This window comes from Oncorhynchus mykiss, chromosome 17 (assembly GCF_057628025.1).
Source record: "Oncorhynchus mykiss isolate SJ-2025 chromosome 17, ASM5762802v1, whole genome shotgun sequence".
NCBI classification, from domain to species: domain Eukaryota; kingdom Metazoa; phylum Chordata; class Actinopteri; order Salmoniformes; family Salmonidae; genus Oncorhynchus; species Oncorhynchus mykiss.
In genome coordinates this window covers 58,342,186-58,367,367 of record NC_143038.1, presented here as the reverse complement: position 1 = coordinate 58,367,367, position 25,182 = coordinate 58,342,186, and the positions used below count along the sequence as shown (strand labels likewise).

General features: G+C 40.6%; 1 protein-coding gene across 13 annotated transcripts; it reads right to left on the bottom strand.

Annotated features, from left to right (window-relative positions):
* Nucleotides 1–619: 619 nt before the first annotated feature.
* On the bottom strand, nucleotides 620–18,072 carry mbd1b (methyl-CpG binding domain protein 1b). Of its 13 annotated transcripts, none has more exons than XM_021569753.3 (18): nucleotides 17,962–18,072; nucleotides 16,222–16,897; nucleotides 13,883–14,026; nucleotides 13,456–13,591; nucleotides 13,074–13,333; nucleotides 9,483–9,565; nucleotides 9,269–9,300; nucleotides 8,941–9,081; nucleotides 8,338–8,436; nucleotides 5,894–5,947; nucleotides 5,633–5,653; nucleotides 5,394–5,492; nucleotides 4,978–5,142; nucleotides 4,583–4,789; nucleotides 3,074–3,151; nucleotides 2,859–2,945; nucleotides 2,489–2,665; nucleotides 620–2,245 (listed from the first exon to the last, which is right to left on the bottom strand). In XM_021569753.3, the coding sequence occupies exons 2-18, from the start codon at nucleotides 16,641–16,643 to the stop codon at nucleotides 1,769–1,771; spliced, it is 2,682 nt and encodes an 893-aa protein (XP_021425428.2). In that variant the 5' UTR covers nucleotides 16,644–16,897; nucleotides 17,962–18,072; the 3' UTR covers nucleotides 620–1,768. The 13 variants fall into 13 exon arrangements, with proteins under 13 accessions (XP_021425428.2, XP_021425429.2, XP_021425431.2 ...); XM_021569754.3 differs by having other exon boundaries at nucleotides 8,338–8,433; XM_021569756.3 differs by having other exon boundaries at nucleotides 4,583–4,768; nucleotides 17,962–18,067.
* Between the last annotated feature and the right edge of the window lie 7,110 nt (nucleotides 18,073–25,182).

Sequence of the window (25,182 nt, the reverse complement as noted above, 5' to 3'; positions counted from 1 at the left end):
GACTAAAATGTTACAATGTAGCCTAGCAATGGCCCATTCGCTATAATTTCCAGATATTGTTCTTCTGCGTATCCAATGTGGCTCCATATTCCAATTGAAATTCATCAACTGCCCTTTTCTCGCGCGTATACAACCCCCATCCTCCCTTGCGTCGATGCCTTGCGCTGCGCATCTCAAACAAACGTGAAACTGTCTTCACGGGAAATGTTGTCCCTACTTGGATAAGATATAGAATGTTTTTAATAGCATGCTTCATGTCACACATAATTACAATTTAACTCATGTTTTAGAATTACATAAATACCTTCGTTTTGCAAGAATACATGTCCAAGGCGCTCGTGTCGTCCTGCATTACTGTTTGCCATGGTCACACCTAATATGTAAATTAGTAACGCGCTTCAGCCTTATAAAATAACCAAATAGCTAGAAGACCGAGGTAGGTTTTCTTTCAGTATGGTCATTCACTGCCTCCTGTTGTACCCTCATTTTTTAAATTATTATTTTTTTTTGTTGAAAAAAAATGTGCTTGCCTTTTATACAATATAAATTAATTTAATGAATCAGAGCCATTTGTTTGCATAAAATACTTCCCATATTTACATCGTAAACCACCACTTACTTTGGAAAAATAGGCTTTATTAAAAATCAGCAGAATTTGCTCATTTTACAAACGCATATTTCTCCATGATACCAAACCTTATAAAGAAACTATATGGAATAACGGTCTAAAGTAGAAAGAACAACACACTGACCAAAGCATAGACTGTAAAAAGAAGGACCAGAGCCATAGGAATAGAATTCACAGGTCATGACAGAATAATTTCAGTGTTCACTTTTTTCAAATGCAGATAAATTTAATGTAAAATAAATGTTTTAGAAAACAGTTTTGCAGAGAACTAAGTACTAATGCTTCAATTTGAGCACATCTGTATTTTTCAGATGTGTCTGATTAGAGCAACATCACTGTAGATACTTAACAGAATCTCCATGAGCAGTGAAAGATATAACATGCTACCGACGGTGTAATTCAAATCAAGCAAGCCGTTTGGCTGTGGTTCTCTTCAGATGATGATTAACAGTGGCAATGGGAAGATGACGCTTATAAGGATTATCACTGTCTCACCCTCTAGAAGAGTTTCTGGAACCCCTGCTCTCAAAACAACATTGGATTGGATCAGCCAACGGTTGACAGAATGTAATAATCCCATCCATTTAGTTCTTCATGTGGGACATTGGTTTCACATATTGATTAATTTATAAATCAATGATCTAATCGAACAATGTTCATGTGCTTATGATCAATAACTTGTCTGAAGGTTGCTTACGTTACCAAGATAAACCACTTATTATCTATCTACATGAGGAAATGTGGATGCACTGTGACCTTCCACATTGAGAACTAAACAAGAGAAAAAGAAACAGGACACACGGCTCACATTGGGTGTCAGAGAGCGGCTGAAAGCTATATCTGTATTCTGTACTAGTAGTGCCTCAATCAACCTGAAAAGCTATTGAAAAAAAAAGCAGGCTTTAAAACCATAATGATTTGTACATTTATTTGTAAGATATACTTACGAAAAGGGCAATAAAACATCCCGTTTCAAATTTTCTTACATTTCATTGCAAAGTCCAGTGGTAAGTGTGTAAACCAGTCCTGGTTGTCCATCCCCAGCAAAGACTTGAGATGTGAGGGCAGAGGTGTGATGCTGTGTGTAGTGGCCATTTGTTAGTTTTCTCCTGCTAAGTGACCCTGCGGCATCAAATGTACTTAATAGCTACAGGATAAGGCCTTACACTTCGGACAGTGCTCTGTTTCTTTAAGTACCAGAAAGTCACAGGTCGATGCCCGCTCAATGATGATTGGAGCCTGGCTGAATGGCTGCTCCTTGGTCGGGACCCCCTGGCACACGTTGTACTTCTCCAGATCTAGCAGCAGGTTCACTACCTGGGGCACAGAGGTCAGGCCAGATGGGTGAGCTTCATACAGCGGGTGGGTGAGGAGCAGCTGTTGGCCCTGTACACAGATCTGATAGCAGAAGCCTAGGTCAATCTGGACAGTTGTGTCCACCATGTGGGAGAGCTTGGAGCACTGCAGTAGCTGTAGAATCGGGCCCTCCACCATTATGGCAAACCAGAGTGTGGGGAGTGCAGAGCTGCGCAGGGACTCCAGTAGCTTTAGCAGCTCATGGTCCTGGTCAATCCCACTTGTTCCTGCACTGTCAGCCAAACTGAAGATCTGAGTGATCTACAGAGAACATAATAGGAGTAACAGAATGCAGTTGGAATGAATTCCACTCCACTCTTACTCCAGTTGGAGATTTACTTGCACATGTATTTCTAATAGAATATCTTAACATTTTAAATCCAAGCATAATAACTCTAACACAGAACTTCCTGTAGTCAAACGAAAAGGTCATTATTAGCCTTAAATATTGGTTACAATGCTGTAAAGTATACCTATGCACCAAAGCAGGAAGTGGTCACTTACCATAGGTGTGACCTCCTCTACTTCAGGCTCTCCAGATGGCGTTTCTACATGCTTCTCCACACTTAGCCTTCCTCCATTCATTCCACTCTGTCCATCCGGGGTTGCCAAGGACGTATTCTCACCTGGGGTTTCACCATATTGCACTGGGGGATCCGCCGGTTTGAACAGTGTGCAATACTGGGCAATAAGAAAGAGAAATACACCATAATCCAGTATAAGAAGTTAAAAGTGAAACACTGAAGAGCACACTAGCCATAGGTCAAACAATTACTAGAGCTTACCTCTCCTGGATTGTGATTTTATTATACTGCAGTGTAAAACATTGAAATTATCTTAAGCATGCAATAAGGTAAAGAGAAGGGTGACTCACTGCTGGAGAACTTAAATGGTTGAGGATATGTGGGACACGCTCCATAAGCGCATTCTTTTTGACAATTTCCATAGTCTCTTTATGCACCTGTAAAATGTGAGAAATCTGTTGAAATGATTGTGTATTGGAATACTAAGTAAAAAATCATTTTCACCATAAGGTGAATGCCATAAAAGTAAACCTAAACAAAAGCTTAACTCCAATTTGATACTAACCTGGACTGTCGGTAGCTGGTTTCTGAAGTTTTCATCCTGGGGTATGCTACTGCTGGGAAGCATAGGGCGCCAATGTGCCTACGACAATAACAGACATAAGACAGTGAGAAGAAAGTGGGAGCACATGATTTTAAAAACGTTGGTATAATTCAGTTTAATGTACACTATATAAATATACACAAACGTATGTGGACACACTTCCAAATTAGTGGATTCAGCTAATTTATCCACACCTGTTGCTGACAGGCGTAAAAATAAATACAAAAATTGACCACACAGCCATGCACTCTCCATAGACAAACATTGTCAGTAGAATGGCTTACTGAAGAGCTTAGTGAGAGCCAAAGTGGCACCGTTATAGGATGCCACCTTTCCAACAAGTCAGTTCGTAAAATTTCTGCCCTGCTAGAGCTGCTCCAGTCAACTGTAAGTGCTGTTAATGTGAAGTGGAAACGTCTAGGAGCAACAACGGCTCATCCGCGAAGTGGTAGGCCACACAAGCTCACAGAATGGGACCATGAAGCACGTATGGCATAAAAATTGTCTGTCCTCGGCTGCAACACTCTACAGAGTTCCAAACTCCCTCTGGAAGCAACGTCAGCACAAGAACTGTTAAAATCGGGAGCTTAACGAAATGGGTTTCCATGGCCGAGCAACCACACACAGCCGCACGCACACAAGCCTAAGATCACCATGCACAATGCCAAGCTCACCGCCATTGGACTCTGGAGCAGTGGAAACGCGTTTTCTGGAGTGATGAATCACGCTTCACAATCTGGCAGTCCGACAGACGAATCTGAGTTTGGCGGATGCCAGGAGAATGCTACCTGCCCCAATGCATAGTGCCAACTGTAAAGTTTGGTGGAGGAATAATGGTCTGGGGTTGTTTTTCATGGTACGGGCTAGGCTCCTTAGTTCCAATGAAGGGAAATCTTAACCACACAGCATACAATGACATTTTAGACAATTCTGTGCTTCCAACTTTGTGGCAAGAGTTTGGGGAAGGCCCTTTCCTGTTTCAACATGACAATGCCCCTGTGCACAAAGTGAGGTCCATACAGAAATGGACTGTCGAGATCGGTGTGGAAGAACTTGACTGGCCCGCACAGGGCCCTGACGTCAACTCCATCGAACACCTTCAGGATGAATTGGAATGCCGATTGCGAGCCAGACCTAATCGCCCAACATCAGTGCCCGACCTCACTAATGCGTTTGTGGCTGAATGGAATTAAGTCCCTGCAGCAATGTTCCAACATGTTCTCGTGGAAAGTCTTCCCAGAAGAGCAGTAAAGGGAGGGGACCAACTCCATATTAATGCCCATGATTTTGGAATGAAATGTTCGACGAGCAGGTGTCCACATACTTTTGGTCATGTAGTGTATATCAGTATTTGCATGGAATCCTGTACTCAAGACAATTACAATAATGTGACGATGACAAGGGACAACAATAAAACATTTTTTAACACAAAAAAATAGGGAAAGGCTATCTCCACATAGCAGAACTCACCGTTTCCATGGAGTGATCATCATCTTCCTGCAGAGGCTCGTCTATATCATCAGTGAAATCCAGGTCCACTTCCCGCTGCGGTGTTTTACTTTTCTTTGGGATGGTCTTGCGACTGTATGTAAAGTGAGGTCTAGGCCTGCCAAGCTGCACCCAACCCTCTTCGGACCCAAAATCAGTCTGACCCAACTGAAAGGGCAACAAGTGTCTCTGTCAAACACATACATACACATAAGAGCACCATTGAAAACATTGTTAGGAGTCCATTCATGGCATAACAATGAGTATGGCCATTGCTTAATTACAAGGACTAATTCAAAAGGGTTTGCCAAAAATTGTGTCACCCTCAAATGCTGATATGATTGACAAGTCATCATATGTGAGTAATCAACCCTTACCATGGCCTGTTTCTGGCACTGCCGCAGACGGCACTTCTGTCTCTTCTTATTGCTGCCTCCAAACTTGGGTTTGTCTATGCAGAAATCACAAGTCCCACAGTCCATCCTACTATTACAAGCTTCACACTTCCCACAGGAGCGTCGCTTACGTTTCCTTATCCAAGCCTGAAAGACAGAATGAGAAAAACATACTGATATTAAGAAAAATATATATATTTGAACTAATACATGTCACTGTCTAGATATTCAGTGGACAGATAAAGGAGCTTGTTAGCCCAAACTGTGACCAACTTCAGATGGAGACCTCCCTAGGGAGAGCATGGTTTTTATATTTGGGGGGGGGGGGGGTAATTGGCCAGCAGAGGGAACTCCTAGATAGAAGTGGGGTAGGACGTATTTCTTGAAGCAGAGCTTACCTCATAGTCAGCATCATCACCATCAAACTCTTCATCGTCATCATCTATATCGACATTCACAGAGAAATCTTCGGGGTCACTGTATTGAGGAGTGGAGTTCTGTGGGGATAATGAGTAAGATCTGTTCTGCTGTCTCCTTGGGTCTTTATTCAATTACATTCATTGTTTCCATTGCATATTCAATTAACAATGAGGTCAGGATTGGAGGAGTATTATTAGAGATGGCTGGGTATTGTTACCTGCAATTCTCCGCTGTCAATCTGCCGAAAAAATATATTTATATTCAGTTATGGGTGCTTTTCATGGAGACGTGAAGAGAACATTACAAATAAACTGCCAATGTTCACATGTGGACATGTGGGAAATGCTGCCCTTAAATTGAGTAAGCGGAATAGATACTCAATAGCCTTCATCATTTTTAATTTACATGCATTCAGATTTGTTATTTACTTTGAAAGACACAGTAGAATACACTTGGTAATAGGATTCTAGTCAATTACCTTGAAATTCGTCATGGGATGGGGATCCAACTTTTGGGGACCTTCGGGTTTGTGCTGAAATACAAAACAAATAAAAACAATCAAAATAGGATCACTTATTTCTTCATTCATTCAGCTGTTCCCTTGTTCATACAGGACACTATTCCTTTGTTTAAATGGGCTACTAAAACACAGCAGGCGTAGGCATGACAGACAGGCCGGTATCTTGGCGAGACTGAGACGAAGAGAAAGATCGACCGGCACTCCCCTCCATTCTATTGTGAAATGTCCAGTCACTCGAGAATAAGATGTAGGAGGTTCGTTCAAGAGTCTCCTATCAGAGAGATGCATCTGGATCCTGGACTTCCTGATGGGCCGTACCCAGGTGGTGAGGGTAGGCAACTAAAACTCCACCACACTGACCTTAGACAAGGGGGCATCTCAGAGGTGTGTGCTTAGTCCTCTCCTGTACTCCCTTTTAATCCACAACTGTGTGGCCACACACGACTCCAACACCATCAAGTTTGCTGACAACACGAGAGTGCTAGACCTGATCACAGACAGCAATGAGTCAGCCTACAGGGAGGAGGTCAAAGACTCCTGTGGTGGCAGGACAACAAGCATCTCAACATCAGTAAGACCAAAGAACTGATCGTGGACTACAGGAGAAAGAGGGGAGAGCACCCCCCCATCCACACACGGTCATGTATAGGTCACGACAGCACCTCTTCCCACTCAGGAGGCTGAAAAGATTTGGCACTGGCCCTTGGATCCTCAAAAAGTTACAACTGCACCCCTGAGAAGAACAACTGGGATGTCCGGCCCACCCTCTGCACATCACAGGGGCCGAGTTCCCTGGCACCGAGGACCTCTATATCAGGCGGTGTCAGAAGAAGGAACGAAAAATTGCCAAAGACTCCAGCCACCCAAACCATAGACTGTTGACTCTGCTACCGTCCAGCAAACGGTACCGGAGAGTCGTCTCTCGGACCAACAAGCTCCGAGACAGATTCTACCCCAAGCAATAAGACCACTAAAAAGCTCATTAAGAATGGATACCTGGACTATCTGCATTGATACAATCTTGCACTGACGATGCACAATCACAGGATTTTTATATAACTGGTACTCTGTAGGCCAGGTCATCTGATACAGCACTCCAACTCTCCTTGGTCAAATAGTGGGACTATCATTTGTTTTTCAACAGGACAATACCCAAAACACACCTCCAGGTTATATAAGGGCTATTTGACCAAGGACAGTAATGGTGTGCTGCATCAGATGACCCGGCCTCCACAATCACCCGACCTCAACCCAATTGAGATGGTTTGGGATGAGTTGGACCACAAAGTGAAGGAAAAGCAGCCAACAAGTGCTCAGCATATGCGCAAACTCCTTCAAGACTGTTGGAAAAACATTCCAGGTGAAGCTGGTTGAGGGAATGCCAAGAGTGTGCAAAGCTTTCATCAAGGCAAAGGGTGGCTTCTTTGAATAATCTAAAATATATTAAGATTTGTTTAACACTATTTTGGTTACTATAATTCCATGCGTTATTTCATCATTTTGATGTCTTCACTATAATTTGACAATGTATAAAATAGTAAAAATAAAGAAAAACCCTTGAATGAGTAGGTGTGTTCAAACTTTTGACTGGTACTGTGTATCTCTATTATGGTGGGAATACTTTGGAACAGATTTCCAAAATTAAAATCACTTAGTGCTGATTTACTGGTATTTTTATAGTCTTTGATGTCCAACAATTAAAATGTGGGTCCCAGAAATGTTCCACACGCACAAAAAGCTTCTCTTAAATTCAGTGAACAAATTTGGTTACATCCCTGTTAATGAGCATTTCTCCTTCGCCAAGATAATCCATCTACCTGACAGGTGTGGCATTTCAAGATTAAACAGCATACTATTACACAAGTGCAACCTGTGCTGGGGACAATAAAAGGCCACTAAAATGTGCAGTTTTGTCACAGCACAATGTCACAGAAGTCTGAAGTTGAAGGAGCGTGCAATTTGCATGCAGACTGCAGGAATGTCCAGCAGAGCTGTTGCCAGAGAATTGAATGTTCATTTCTCTACCATAAGCCGCCTCCAACATTTTAGAGAATTTGGCAGTACGTCTAACCGGCCTCACAACCGCAGACCACATGTATGGCGTCATGTGGACGAGCGGTTTGCGGATGTCAACGTTGTGAACAGAGTGTCCCATGGTGACAGTGGGGTTATGGCACGGGCAAGCATAAGCTACGGACAACGAACACAATTTCATTTTATCGATGGCAATTTGAACGCACAGAAACAATGTGACGAGATCCTGAGGCCCATAGTTGTGTCATTACTCTGCCGCTATACCCTCATGTTTCAGCATGATTATGAATGGCCCCATGTCGCAAGGATATGTACACAATTCCTGGATGCTGAAAATGTCCCAGTTCTTCCATGGCCTGCATACTCACCAGACATGTCACTCTTTGGGCGTATTTGGGATACTCTGGATCGACGTGTATGACAGCGTGTTCCAGTTCCCGCTCTTGTCCAGCAACTTCGCACAGCTTCTGAAGAGGAGTGGGACAACATTCCACAATGAACAGCCTGATCAACTCTATGCAAAGGAGGTGTCGCGTGGCATGAGGCAAATGGAAGTTACACCAGATACTGACTGGATTTCTGATCCACGTGCCTACCATTTTTTAAAAAGGTATCTGTATTTCCAGTCGTGAAATCCATAGACTAGGGCCTAATTACTTTATTTCAATTGACTGATTTCCTTATATGAACTGTTAATCAGTCAAATCTTTGTAATTGTTATATGTCTAATTAATATTTTTGTTCAGTATACATAGCTACCTACAATACCTCCACACATTGATCTCGTACTGATACTCCTGTATAATGGCTTAGTTCTTGTGCATTTTACTCCACGTGTTACTATTTTTCTTATTTTTTAAAAACTCTGCTTCGTTGGGAAAGACTCATAAGCAAGCATTTCAGGGTAAAGTCTACACCGGTTGTTTTCGGCACATGACAAATAAAATACAAAATGTGATCCGAGTCTGTACCTTGCGGATCGGACATAAACATTTGCGTTTCCGACAGCTGACAGGTTTTCTGGAGTCAGGGTTCAGCGCTTTTTTGCAGTTAGCACAGCTCCCACAATCCTCTGTGGTAAGGCAAGCCTTACAGTTACCACAAGGAATCCACTATAAAAGATAAGAAAATGTAGAGTATTCCCCTCCATTCAGACCCATGTTGATTAATCATCGTTTAACTATGTAAAAATGAATTAAGTAAAGGGAAAAAGTACAAAACACAAACTATAAGGAGCATGAAACGTGTGTTAAAAACAGAGAACTTAAGGGAGTAATTAGTTGAGGAACACTTGTTTACCTTCCTGAATCTTTGATAAACTGGATTCTTGCCTAAAGAAATGAGAGATACTGTTAACACAATCTCAAATGGAACCTTCATAAACAGTAAAAAAAAAAAGGAAAAAAAAGGCACATTTACAATGTCTTAAAATATGTCAATTCTGTTCCTCTTAAAAAGGATTTTGTGTAATGGCTTTCCTTTCATCAGATTGACATGAAATAAGATGACATACCCCTGCATTTGGGGCAACAGGGATTCTTCATCTGTCTTTCATACTCAAAGCCTGTGTATGAATTATCACAAATGGTACAGACGCTGAAATAAAGAGTATTGAAGCAAGTTACCTAAGGTTCAAAGGGCGTAATATCACAATCACTCCCATGTATTCTTTGCTTATTTTACGTACAAAAGCTGTATATATACAGTGCCTTGCGAAAGTATTCGGCCCCCTTGAACTTTGCGACCTTTTGCCACATTTCAGGCTTCAAACATAAAGATATAAAACTGTATTTTTTTGTGAAGAATCAACAACAAGTGGGACACAATCATGAAGTGGAACGACAATTATTGGATATTTCAAACTTTTTTAACAAATCAAAAACTGAAAAATTGGGTGTGCAAAATTATTCAGCCCCCTTAAGTTAATACTTTGTAGCGACACCTTTTGCTGCGATTACAGCTGTAAGTCGCTTGGGGTATGTCTCTATCAGTTTTGCACATCGAGAGACTGAAATTTTTTCCCATTCCTCCTTGCAAAACAGCTCGAGCTCAGTGAGGTTGGATGGAGAGCATTTGTGAACAGCAGTTTTCAGTTCTTTCCACAGATTCTCGATTGGATTCAGGTCTGGACTTTGACTTGGCCATTCTAACACCTGGATATGTTTATTTTTGAACCATTCCATTGTAGATTTTGCTTTATGTTTTGGATCATTGTCTTGTTGGAAGACAAATCTCCGTCCCAGTCTCAGGTCTTTTGCAGACTCCATCAGGTTTTCTTCCAGAATGGTCCTGTATTTGGCTTCATCCATCTTCCCATCAATTTTAACCATCTTCCCTGTCCCTGCTGAAGAAAAGCAGGCCCAAACCATGATGCTGCCACCACCATGTTTGACAGTGGGGATGGTGTGTTCAGCTGTGTTGCTTTTACACCAAACATAATGTTTTGCATTGTTGCCAAAAAGTTCAATTTTGGTTTCATCTGACCAGAGCACCTTCTTCCACATGTTTGGTGTGTCTCCCAGGCGGCTTTTGGCAAACTTTAAACAACACTTTTTATGGATATTTTTAAGAAATGGCTTTCTTCTTGCCACTCTTCCATAAAGGCCAGATTTGTGCAATATACGACTGATTGTTGTCCTACGGACAGAGTCTCCCACCTCAGCTGTAGATCTCTGCAGTTCATCCAGAGTGATCATGGGCCTCTTGGCTGCATCTCTGATCAGTCTTCTCCTTGTATGAGCTGAAAGTTTAGAGGGACGGCCAGGTCTTGGTAGATTTGCAGTGGTCTGATACGCCTTCCATTTCAATATTATCGCTTGCACAGTGCTCCTTGGGATGTTTACAGCTTGGGAAATCTTGTTGTATCCAAATCCGGCTTTAAACTTCTTCACAACAGTATCTCGGACCTGCCTGGTGTGTTCCTTGTTCTTCATGATGCTCTCTGCGCTTTTGATGGACCTCTGAGACTATCACAGTGCAGGTGCATTTATACAGAGACTTGATTACACACAGATGGATTGTATTTATCATCATTAGTCATTTAGGTCAACATTGGATCATTAAGAGATCCTCACTGAACTTCTGGAGAGAGTTTGCTACACTGAAAGTAAAGGGGCTGAATAATTTTGCACGCCCAATTTTTCAGTTTTTGATTTGTTAAAAAAGTTTGAAATATCCAATAAATGTCGTTCCACTTCATGATTGTGTCCCACTTGTTGTTGATTCTTCACAAAAAAAATACAGTTTTATATCTTTATGTTTGAAGCCTGAAATGTGGCAAAAGGTCGCAAAGTTCAAGGGGGCCGAATACTTTCGCAAAGGAACTGTATTTTTTTTTTTTTCCAAGCTGACATATAGCCTAAACCATGATTACGTATTAGGAACGTGTTAAACTTTTAAAAAACCTCTTAGATGTAAAGTCCCCTGTATAAGGGACCTGCTTGGTTCTGGTACCGGTTCCAACAGACATACATTTTTTATAATTCTGTAGACCGCGTAGATCGAAATGGCTTGCATTGAGCGATAGCCCTGGTTACCACAGAAACAATTGTATATGGTTTTAGCCTGTGTGAAGTAGGATGTGAAATCTGAAATCACTTGCAGCTGGGATGTCCCTCCTACCATTTCATTCGCTCTTCCGACTGTCTATCACAGCCACTGACAAGGCACATGCCTGCAATCCTTACATCATAACGCAGCAGGAGAGTGGTTCATCGATATAGAACATTCATAGATCGATTTATAGCCATTAATCTAAAATGATTAATCGATTTTAAACAGAAAACTTTGTCACTGGTTGATCTTCAAGGCATTCCTAGTTGATCAACAAACATCTCTGCAGAAAAGTCAACGATAAAATCTTGCGCACTTATTTCTTTATCGTGTTGCGCTGTTGGCAGAAGGTGCACTTGATTCAGAAGCCCTGCGCACCAGGTAAGCAAAGTGTTCCTATTTTGAACCATTAAAATTTGTCTGAAAAGACAAACTCTGCCTAATCAGTGGACCGGGAGATCTCTGGCTAAATTGAGTGCGCCTACTGCACTGGCCAATCGGATAGCTCAAATCACCATGCCTACAGAGCTTCCACAACTCTGGCACCAAGTTTGATACTAGCCTACGTAAGATTTAATAACTTTTAAAACCATGACCACTGAGAGACTGTCAAAGAATACAGCACAGAGTGAGTTCATGTTTAAGTTTTTATTCCGCAATGTCAGTTATAAAAATCTATTACAAAATGTGCATCTCCCTACTTCCACTCGCAATGCAATGTACAAGTAGTCAAGTGTATCGATAGCCCTGAGTTTTAATAATTAATATCATTGTGTCTATTTAAATATTGAGGAATATAACAACATTGGTAGGCCTGGAATATAGCCAATATGCTGTGATAATAGATTAGGTCTACTGCACAAACCTCATTCCTACACAACTGTTCTTTTTAGGATATATATATAAATATTTTTTAAATATGACTTAAATGATCTGAGTGGTAGATCTCAGCTCGCTTTTCGAATGCGAAAGTGATCTTGACTAAGGATAGGTTTGTGACCACTGTCATAGATGGACATTAATAATATGAGGTGAAAGGTGAGTTCCTAACGAGTTTGGGAAGCCCAGCTAGAGCTCTTTGTGACATTCACAGCGGTGGGGGCTGAAGTTTTGATCAAGAGAGCCCTTCAGAAAATATGGACATTTTCTCTAACACTAAACATACAAATATGTATTTACAGTTATAAGGAAGGTGAAATATTATAGTTAGTGGTTTTATAATTTGATTATACCATATTTAGAAAGCATAAAGGTAATTTCAAGCCTTTTTCATAGTTTTGTTGAATAGGAAATAAGTCATAAAATATTTCATATTTGAATCTTATTTGTACTTCAACCTTCAAAAGTGATTACACCTCAGCAATTTTTTTTTTTTTTTAATTACCAGAAAGATGAGTATGCAGCATAACTAGTTACTGTTTATCGTCCTCTCATGATAAATAATTACTTTCAGGGATTATGTACATTACATTTTAGATCACATGTAGATAGATTGAAAATGTTCAATTCTCAGCGATAAAATTACGAGATAATATAGGAGCATTTGACTCACCAAAAGGAGGGCTCTGAACCAGCCTTCCCATTGATGGAGACTGAAAGCGCTGACACAGGGCTCCAGGGCAGTTTAGTTGCACTGTGCTTCATACCTTCCACATCATGAGCAACAGAGGCTGAACTTATCTGTGTGAGAGAGGTGTTTGGTCTTGGGGGAGTGATATGTTGGAGGTGGGGCTCTCTGCTTGGCGTGCCCATGGAGCTGGACTCTGAGGAAAAGCCACAGTCCACTGAGGTAGAATGATCCTTCTGTATGTTCTAACAGACCATGGGTTGGAAGAGACGAGATGGAAGTTGTTAGAAAATAAATTGAAATTAGTGAAGGTAAAGATAAGTTAGCATTTCAAGTGTAAATGCTGGGAGCCTTTTTCTTTTATAACCTTTCTCAGGCGCAGTGTCTTAGGTTGTCCAGCACCCCTGAACACCCCTGCTTTGTAATCAAACATTGTCATGTCCAGAGTATCTGCCAGGACTTTGGAAAGCTCAACCCTACTTCTCACACGCTCATTACTCGGGCTTCGGGGAACAGAGAAGGGAAGAAAGATAGTGTGACCCATTAGTGGCATCAATAGTTTAAAGTCACCTAAAAGCATATAATACTGACATAACAAAATGCATGTGCAGTGAGCCTGTATTATTAGGTTAATTGTTTCTACCACATTTTTGTGTGGTATATTCACACAATAGGTACAGTAAGTGAGCCTTAGTAAATAACAATGAACCTTACATCATAAGACAATATCAGTGGTTAAAAATATAAACTGGCCATTAGTCTAAAAATTTAGAGTTTTGCCAGAATCTTTTTACCTCATGTAATAAACGTCACTCTGGCCAACACTAGAACCCGAGCGACGAACAACCGCCTTGCGCTTCCACCCCTCTCCAAGTGCCGGCCAGTCCTCCCAGCCCTCTTCAGTTTTCACTCTTTTCTTCCGCCTATAAACAGAAAACCTGGCATAAAATAAAAACTAAATGTCATAGTATTGTCATCATAAGAGAATAAAATATAACTGGAAAGCACATCAACTGGCTACTTTTTGTATAGTTTGACTGGCTACATATTTGCTACAAGTAATAACATTTGGGGCCTATTTCACACACACAGCAAAATCCTTTAAAATTTAGGCTACTTCTATGTTGGAGAGTAAATGATCCAACTTCTGTATTGATTTAGTCTGGGCCTGTGAAATCCGGACATGTTATAGGGCAACGGTAACAGAGTGACTGAGATTCTGATTTTTCACTTTAAAATGTACACCACTGTTCAAAAGTTTGGGGTCATTTCGAAATATCCTTGTTTTTGAAATTAAAGCACATTTTTTTGTCCTTTAAAATAACATCAAATTGATCAGAAATACAGTGTAGACATTGTTAATGTTGTAAATGACTATTGTAGCTGGAAACTGCAGATTTTTTTAATAGAATATCTACATATGCCCATTATCTGCAACCATCACTCCTGTGTTCCAATGGCATGATGTGTTAGCTAATTCATTTTAAAAGGCTAATTGATCAATAGAAAACCATTTTGCAATAATGTTAGCACAGCTGAAAACTGCTGTTCTGATTAAAGAAGCAATAAAACTGGCCATCTTTAGACTAGTTGAGAATCTGGAGCATCAGCATTTGTGGGTTCGATTACAGGCTCAAAATGGCCAGAAACAAATAACTTTCTTCTGAAACCCGTCAGTCAGCCTATTCTTGTTCTGAGAAATGAAGGCTATTCCATGCGAGAAATTTCCAAGAAACTGAAGATCTCGTACAACGTTGTGTACTACTCCTTTCACAGAGTTGCAAAGAAGAATGCATATCTCAGACTGGCCAAAGAAAAGAAAAGATTAAGATGGGCAAAAGAACACAGACACTGTACAGAGGAACTCTGTGCAGCGTAGCCTAGTGGTTAGAGCATCGGGCCAGTATCCGAAAGGTTGCAAGATCAAATCCCTGAGCTGACAAGGTACAAATCTGTCGTTCTACCCCTGAACAAGGCAGTTAACCCACAGTTCCTAGGCCGTCATTGAAAATAAGAATCTGTTCTTAACTGACTTGCCTAGTTAAGTAAAGGTAAAATAAAAAAAAATGTAAAGGCCAGCATTGCAGAATTGCCTCTTCACTGTTGATGTTGAGACTGATGTTTGTGGGTACTGTTTAATGAAGCTGCCAGTTGAGGACTTGTGAGGCATCTGTTTCTCAAACTAGACAATCTAATGTACTTGTTCTCTTGCTCAGTTGTGCACCAGGGGCTCCCACTCCTCTTTCAATTCTGGTTAGAACCAGTTTGCGCTGTTCTGTGAAGGGAGTAGTACACAGCGTTGTACGAGATCTTCAGTTTCTTGGCAATTTCTCACATGGAATAGCCTTCATTTCTCAGAACAAGAATAGACTGACGAGTTTTAGAAGAAGGTTCTTTGTTTCCGGACATTTTGAGCCTGTAATCGAACCCACAAGTGCCGATGCTCTAGATACTCAACTAGTCTAAAGAAGGCCAGTTTTATTGCTTCTTTAAAATCAGCACAACAGTTTTTAGCTGTGCTAACACAATTGCAAATGGGTTTTCTAATGATCAATTAGCCTTTTAAAATTATAAACATAGATTAGCTAACACAACGTGCCATTGGAACACAGGAGTGAAAGTTGCTGATAATGGGCCTCTGTACGCCTATGTAGATATTCCATTTTTTAAAAATCTGCCGTTTCCAGCTACAAGTCATTTACAACATTAACAATGTCTACACTGTATTTATGTTCAATTTGAGGTTATTTTAATGGACATTTTTACTTTTCTTTCAAAAACAAGGACATTTCTAAGTGACCAAACTTTTGAACGGTAGTATATGTGAAACAAAAACCCAATGATTGCAAAGCTAAACAAACCCTACAACTACACAAGGACTACTTTTAACAATTTCCACGGAACATTTTAAAGTCACATTTACTTGAAGAACAGTACAGATTAAGTTTGGTAACAGAATGACGGTTTGTGCTGTTTGTGCCGTCATTCTGTTACCAAACTTGGCATCTGCACTGTTCTTCAAGTAAATGTGTTTTGTAAAATGTTTTGAGTATGTCACTATTACCCTATAATAACATTACTAGAACAGCAGTCAATGCTAGTCAAATCAAGTGTCACATATCACTCAACATACAGGTTGTTGTTGTTCTTGACGTTCCTCTCACTGCCTGCCACGCTTCCGCTCCTTTCGCTCCCTGCAACACTCTCCTCTTCAGCATCCCCTCTGCTATTCATGTGACGCTCCCCCATAGCAAGGCCCATGTCCAAGCCCTGTGTGTCATCTTCATAATTGTCATCCTCCAGGGGTTCAAACCAGTCTATAGGGGGCTCTAAAGCAACTCCCCCTGGGATCTTCTCTGTATGGCCATGGTCTGTCATCGCAGGACCTGAGGTGGCATGATCCTGAATGTCAAGACTGTCCGAGGGAGCCAGGACCTCCAGTGGTGATAGGACCTCAGAGGTCCTCTCCATCCCATTGTCCCCGACCTCAATCCTCTCCTCCCGTTCTAGAAGTGCATCATTTGTAGGTTTGAGTACCTCTCCGTCGACCTCCATGTCTTGAGTCCCTGGCCCACTCCCTGAAATTCGGTTATTCAGCAGTACTTAACTAATTTCTGGGGCTCATGAAGCCATAGGGACTTAAGGTTCTCAAAAATGTTTTCTTGAACAATGACTTCTAAAGTACACTCTTAGGTTCACACTTCCAATACTTTACATAACAATACAGATGAGTGAGAGTAATTCAAGCAAAAACTTCACTTCAGCAGGGCTTTCCAAAACCGTTATGTCTTCCCATTGATGTATAGGACCTGGTAATGAGATTAAGTTTAAATAGATTACATTATCATCATCATTAGCTTTACACAGACTTTTAACAGTGTTTCACATGGGTAAATCCTGAATCAATGCACCCAGATAGTAATGCCATCACCAATACACCATGCTGAGCTGGACAAGAGGTTTCAACCGAGTCGAGCCACTGACATGAACGATGACGATGCTTGACTGGCAGTCTGCTAATTGTCAGAGACAGTGAGTTAATCATATTATAGCTAACGTTATATTTTGTCAAGTTAAATCATCTAGGTAGCTAGCTGGCTTGACAGTCAGCTGGCTGGCTATAATATGGTAATTCACATGTGGTAATTTACTAGCTACAATCAGCCAACGTCAATCAATGAATTTATATAGTAGTTAGTTAACGTTAATGCTCCTCTCTGTCTGTTGGGATTATTTTAAGTGACGGCGTTCAGATATTATTTGGAAGAGAACGATATAATAAGTGATAGTAGCATTATTATACAGCCTAGTTAGTTATGCTACCGTAGTTAAATTTAAAAAAATACTTCACTAATTTTGGTTGCTAGCTAGGTTACTAACATAGTAGCTAGTTAGTTATTTTCGATGCAACCAAGAGAGCTTTGACATTGAGCTGCACAATGAAGTGTCAAAAGTCTTGGTTGCATCGCAGTTACTAACGTAACGTTAGTTAGCAAACAAGCTAACAACCCTTCACGACCACCATAACGTTATGCAAAGCCAGAGAAGACAAAACTAATGCAAATACAGGTCACATATCAAATCCTAAACAACTACCAAGATACCGCAGACAAATAGAGCAAAAATAGCTATTTGGGTTAGTTAGCTATTAGAATCAATGCTAGCGGAAGAACAGATAGCCATTAGCAGTTGTCACGTTAGCTAGCTATTTGGTTATGGTGACGTTGGTTACGAGACTACAGTGAACAGAACTAACATCCTCCCACCATTTGCACCGCTTGGTATGAAATACATCATTGTGATGAAATGACGAAGTTCAAATACAAAACGGCAGAAAATATGTTCAAAACAGTATAAAATATCGAAAACTTACTCTCGACTGTTTAAAACCCGGTAATCACCTGCAACATACCCGGAAACACATTATGCACGCATGACGGTCTGTGTTATTCGGTATCATTGGGACGTAGTTCACGTTTAAAATGGTTAGGATGAACGTCAGAATTGGGAATAGCTAGCTACTAAACCAACTTGTCGTAACTACTCCTGAATTGGTCTGGCATTGCCAAGCCTGAACTGAAATACCAGACTTGCTACATAACGTTCATGTTTTTATAATGTTGTCCTGTCCACAATATTTAATTAATGAACATATAATGTGGTCGTAGAGACGAGGGTCTACAACATGATACCATAAATATAACAATTATGTTTTAGTTATACAAATATTTGATTTGTTCACTGTGTATGTCTGCTACTAGCAGCGCTAGCTGTTTTCTAAGTAAAATATGTGTGACTATCTGACGTTATCTGATCATCGCTTCAGCTAGCTAGCTTTCTCCAGGTTAGTTCTAAATAGGACCACCAACAAGTAAGGGTAGTTAGTTAGCTAACTAGCTAGCTGCCTTCAATACTTGGTGGCTTTACTGATAGTGACAGACAAGATCGGGAGCTGATATTAAAAGCCACCAAGCATCGAGCTAACGTTAAATGCTAACGCTACCTATGTGTGTGTCTGTCTGTCAAGTTATACTGTACAAGGAAAACGGCTTGACATGCCAAGTTTTGACCATCAACCACTCTCTGCCATCAGGTGAGTATAAATGAATGATCAACCATTGTCTATATGGTGTATTTTTTGTCTATATGGTGTAGGTAGCTGGCTATAGGTGGTCATTCCCTCCACCCAATAAAGCCAGAGATGAAAGGAATTAAGATTGATCGTTAATTTGTTCAGTCATTCAATTATTCTCAATGGTAATTAGTGAGTATATCTGTAGAGAAATAGGTGGGCATGCTAAGCATGCCTGCTTATGGCCACCACTACACCTGCACAACTGGGTGAGATTGAAGCTGACAGTGTTGACAGTGACACTACACATATAGGCAGGCAGGCACAACACTTCTGCCATTCCCTGCCTAGCATGGTATGGCTCTGTATATACTAGAGCCTTCAAACTACACTTTGGACCTCCAAGCCAATTCCACTGCCTTTTTCCATTGATCCCCTCTAATCAGGGGCTGATTTTAGACCTGGGACACCAGTGCAATTAATTATGAGGTAGAACAGAACCAGCAGGCTCCAGACCTCATAGGGTAAGATTTGAGTACCCCTGTATTAGAGTATAATGACATATTTCACCTTTGTTTTTCTAGAGAGGGACAGGGGACGTGTGTAATTTGTGATAGTCAAAATGTACTTGTATTTGAGTCTGTGTGTAGATTCATAATTCTCCATAGACGCTGGATGCAGAATTACAGTCCCTTACAATCCCCCACATCCTACACATGTTCATTAGAGAAGGAAATCCCTAGACATGGAGCAGCTGCAGCAGCTAGACCACTCCCAACAGGTAACACACACACACAGGAATGGATGAGTATACATGGACACACATTGTCATAATTTCCACATAGAAAGGCTTAGTCTGCACCGAGAATCTTATGAGATTTGTGTATGTGTGAGGTAAGGAGGTGTGGGGTGGGTGGGGGCAGGCAGACTGTCGCACCTTCTGTCCTCTCTGAAGGGGTTAGTGTGTGAGGGATTTAGCCTGCTGATTCTGATGCTGCACCCTCTGAGGAAGAACATCCTGAAAAACATGACCTTTCTCTCCTTTCACTAGAACACATACATCTCAACCTCCACCTACAGTACCAGTCAACAGTTTGTACACACCTACTCATTCCAGGGTTTTTCTTTATTTTTACTATTTTCTACATTGTAGAATTATAGTGAAGAAGTCAAAACTATGAAATAACACATATGGAGTCATGTAGTAACCAAAAAAGTGTTAAACATATCTTTTTTATTTGAGATTCTTCAAAGTAGCCACCCTTTGCCTTGATGAGAGTTTTGCACACTATTTTAGCATGGATTTATTCTCAGATTTTGTCTCAACATGCTTCCAGTCCATAACATAGATAGATGAGTAGTTGTTCTCTATTAATCCATTGAGTTTGCTGACTACATATTTGAAATTATTCTTTAATTGAGTCTCCAACATGGGATGAATGCCATTATACACTAGGCAGTTTGGAACCTGGATGCTGATTGGCTGAAAGCTGTGGTATATCAGACAATAAACCATGGGTAGGATGCAAAAATACTTATTTACTCTTCTATTTATGTTGGTAACCAGTTTATAATAGCAATAAAGCACCTTGGGGGTTTGTTATATTTGGCCAATAGCACCGCTAAGGGCTGTATCCAGGCACTTCACTTCACGTCATGCCTAAGAACAGTCCTGAGCCATGGTATATTGGCCATATACCACACCCCCTCAGGCCTTATTTCTTATTTACTACGTATGCGATATATGTGTATTTTCAAAATGTTACATATTTGAAACAGTATGTTTAATTTTCATAGTCTCCCTCCCGTATGTAATAAAGTGCCTTCGGAAAGTATTTAGACCCCCTTGACTTTTTCCACATTTTCTTACGTTACAGCCTTATTCTAAAATGGATTAAATAAAAATAATTATTCAACAATCTACACACAACACACCATAATTCAAAACCAAAACAGTTTTTAAACCGTTTTTACAAGTGTATTAAAATTAAAGCAGATACCTTATTTACATAAGCATTCAGACCTTTGCTATGAGACTTGAAATTGAGCTCAGGTGCATCCTGTTTCAATTGGTCATCCTTGAGATGTTTCTACAACTTGATTGGAGTCCACCTGTGGTAAATCCAATTGATTGGACATGATTTGGAAAGGCACACACCTGTCTATATATGGTCCCACAGTTCACTGTGTATGTCTGAGCAAAAACCAAGCCATGAGGTCGAAGGAATTGTCCGTAGAGCTCCGAGACAGGATTGTTTCGAGGCACATATCTGGGGAAGGGTACCAACATTTTTTTGCAGCATTGAAGGTCCCTATGAACACTGGTCTCCATCATTCTTAAATGGAAAAAGTTTTGGAACCACCAAGACTATTACTAGACTATTACTGCCGCCCGGCTAAACTGAACAATCGGGGGAGAAGGGCCTTGGTCAGGGAGGTGACCAAGAACTTGATGGTCACTCTAATAGAGCTCTAGAAGGACAACTATCTCTACAGCACTCCACCAATCAGGCCTTTATGGTAGAGTGGCCAGACGGAAGCCACTCCTCAGTAAAAGGCACATGACAGCCTGCTTGGAGTTTGTGAAAAGGCACCTAAAGGGACTCTCAGACCATGAGAAACAATATTCTTTGGTGTGATGAAACCAAGATTGAACTCTTTGGCCTGAATACCAAGTGTCACGCCTGAAGGAAACCTGGCACCATCCCTACGGTGAAGCATGGTGGGGCAGCATCATGCTGTGGGGATGTTTTTCAGCGTCCGGGACTGGGAGACTAGTCAGGATCGAGGCAGAGATGAACGGAGCAAAGTACAGACAGATCCTTCATGAAAACTTGCTCCAGAGCGCTCAGGACCTCAGACTGGGCCGAAGGTTCACCTTCCAACAGGACAACGACCCTAAGCACACAGCCAAGACAACGCAGGAGTGGCTTCGGAACACGTCTCTGAATGTCCTTGAGTGGCCTAGCCAGAGTCCGGATTTGAACCCGATCTAACATCTCTGGGGAGACCTGAAAATAGCTCCCCATCTAACCTGACAGAGCTTGAGAGGATCTGCAGAGAAGAGTGGTAGAAACTCCCCAAATACCCAAGAAGATTTCAGGTTGGAATCGCTGCCAAAGTTGCTTCAACAAATTACTGAGTGAAGGGTCTGAATACTTATGTAAATGTGATATTTCAGTCTTTAAAATCATGTTTTTCCTTTGTCATTATGGGATATTGTGTGTAGATTGATGAGGGAAAAAAACAATTTAATCAATTTTAGAATAAGGCCTTAACCTAACAAAAGGTGGAAAAAGTCAAGGGGCTGAATACTTTCCTAAGGCACTGGATATATCTTAAGAAATATGAGATGGAACTAACCCAGTAATTACTTGTATTGGCAATCTATTTGAAGTAGCTATTCAATTAAAATCACGACCATTCAAATATTTTAAATTATCATAATTGACAATGGGTTATGATAATTTAAAAAACTCCAATCATTGCTTTATTTTAATCAGATCTGTGCATTTATAAAGTGCTTAGATGTGTCTTTCCTGCGAGACTATTTCTGACCTTTCATGAGATCCAAATGCAATCATAGTTATGTGGAATATCAATCACTGATTAGGGTCTAACCTAACTATTGCATGGGAGACATGTGCTTCTGTGTATGATGCGTGTTGCTACCAAACCGAAACAAAAAAAGTAAATACAATTTGCTTAACATTTTGAATGAATTTACTGCGTATTAACATATCACACAATTCACTGGTGACAATCTGTTTAGAAGAGGTTTAGAGATCGGAGTATCAAGCATATGTCAAGCATATTCTGCGTGATACCATAATGTACTGATGTCCCCGACTAAAAAAAAATCTTAGTCGACCAAATTTTAAAACATACGCAGTATTTTTCCATATATTGACACATACTATGTGGTTTATTTAAATCAACTATATTCCCTGAGCTTGTCTGATGCTTTAAGCACACTGTTTGATTAAATAATTAAGACACACAAATGACTAGATGGAGTCCGACTTTCAATTGATTTGATTGTGCCGGGATCAAACTTGCTGCACTAGTTAAAAAAAAAAGGAAAAAAAGACAACGACTATGTGACTAGCACCTGTTCTCGCTCTCTCTTCCCTGCTGCAGCATATAATTACATTACCCGACCTCCCCCAGTAAAACGTATCCCTTCCAAATAGTGCACAATAGGGCCTGACCTTAACATATTATATAATCACTTCAATAAATTGGTTATAACAAACTCTGAACACCGTAACACGTGACAGCAAAAATGGATGTAGAGGACATGACAAATAAACTCGAAATGGGGGAATGTTTACTGGTTGCTCAGGAGGAATACATTTGACTAGTGGAAAATACTGGAGATCAAGAATGTAAGGAGCAAGCTCTGCGTGCATATTATGTGTGCCAAACAGGTGCTGTATAGATTACAATATACTTTTTCTGACTGTTTGGAACAATGTTAACAACACTCAATAAATAAGCGTATAGGAGAGTCTGTTGTAATGTTGTTGTTTTTTGTTAAGCCTTTATTACAGCAAAGACTAAAAATAGTAGCATTCATCTGTGAATGCAATATCCGAAATGGAATGGTTTATTTATTGTTTAAGATAATTATTCAACACTTGCTTTATTTTATTTTAAAACTAAAATGCTTGTTTGCATTTCAAATCATGAATGACTCATATGCTCTGTGATGATATGAAAGAATGAATGATTGATACAGTAGCCCATATAAGTATTGAAATATAGGCCTAAGTAAGTTACGGTATTAAGACTAAACAGGATGCACTCCGACATGCTAACCAGACCGCTCACGTGTGTACGTGCCATCGCGCGCATGTTGATTTTGTCCTTCCACACCAGACGCGGTCAGGACATGCAGGTTGAAATATCAAAACAAACTCTGAACCAACTATATTAACTTGGGGACAGGTTGAAAAGCAAACATTTATGGCAACTTAGCTAGCTTGCTGTTGCTAGATAATTTGTCCTGGGATATAAACATTGAGTTATTTTACCTGAAATGCACAAGGTCCTCAACTCCAACAATGAATCCACAGTTAAAAAGGTAAACCCAAATTCGTTTCTAGTAATATCTCCTCCTTCAAGGCCTCCTCTTCTTCAGACTTTATATGGCGGTTGGCAACCAAGTTGAAGGTGCATTACCACTACCGACTGAACTGGAGTGTGGACCTCAGTTCATCTTTCAATCACCCATGTGGGTGGGTATATGCTCCTAAAAACCAATGAGGAGATAGATGGGAGAGGCAGGACTTGCAGCGCGTCAAGGGTCACCAATCGAACAAAGTTCTATTTTAACACCTGGCTATGCATACGCTCGTTGACGCGCACGAGCAGTATGGGTGCAATGATTAAATAATGTGTGTACATTTATTTTGCAACACAAGAGGTGTGGCCAACATGTTAGGCCTACAGCTTAATGGTAGTTATATAATGCTGCTATACTAAGCCTACTAATGATAATGACATTACTTATGATCATAGATTGTGGGGGCAGCTTTTGACAGTATTGATCATAGTCTGCCGCTGGAAAAACATATGTGTTATGGCTTTAAACCCTCTGCTATTGTGGATAAAGAGTTACCTGTCTAACAGAACAAAAGAGGGTTTGAGTAAAGCCAGTGTGTCAATCAATGTATGTGGATGATTCAACATTATACACCTCAGCTACTACAGCGACTGAAATGACTACAACTCTTAAAGAGCTGCAGTTAGTTTCAGAGTGGGTGGCAAGGAATTAGTTAGTCCTAAATATTTCAAAAACTCAAATCATTGTATTTGGTACAAATCATTCAGTTAACCTGAAACCTCAACTAAATCTTGTAATGAATGTGGAAATTGAGCAAGTTGAGGTAACTAAACTGCTTGGAGTAACCCTGGATTGTAAACTGTCATAGTCAAAACATATTGTTACAACAGTAGCTAAGGTGGGGAGAGGTCTGTCCATAATAAAGCGATGCTCTGCCTAAACAGCACTATCAACAAAGCAGGTTCTATGGGTCCTAGTTTTGTCACACCTGGACTACTGTTCAGTTGTGTGGTCAGGTGAGGGACTTAGGAAAATTGCAATTGGCTCAGAACAGGGCAGCAAGGCTGGCCTTTGGATGTACACAGAGAGCTAACAATAATATGCATGTCAATCTCTGCTGGCTCAAAGTGGAGGAGAGATTGACTTCATCACTACTTGTATTTGTGAAATACACTGTGAATGCACTGTGCTGTCTGTTTGAACTACTGGCACACAGCTCGGACACCCATGCATACCCCACAAGACATGCCACCAGAGGTCTCTTCAGAGTCCCCAAGTCCAGAACAGACTATGAGAGGCTTAAAGTACTGCATAGACCCCTGACTACATGGAACTCTATTCCACATCAAGCAACTCATGCAAGCAGTAAAATTTGATTTAAAAAACACCTTACGGAACAGCGTTATATTATTTGACAATTTGGAAGTGTTAACACAAATTATAATACCAGAGGC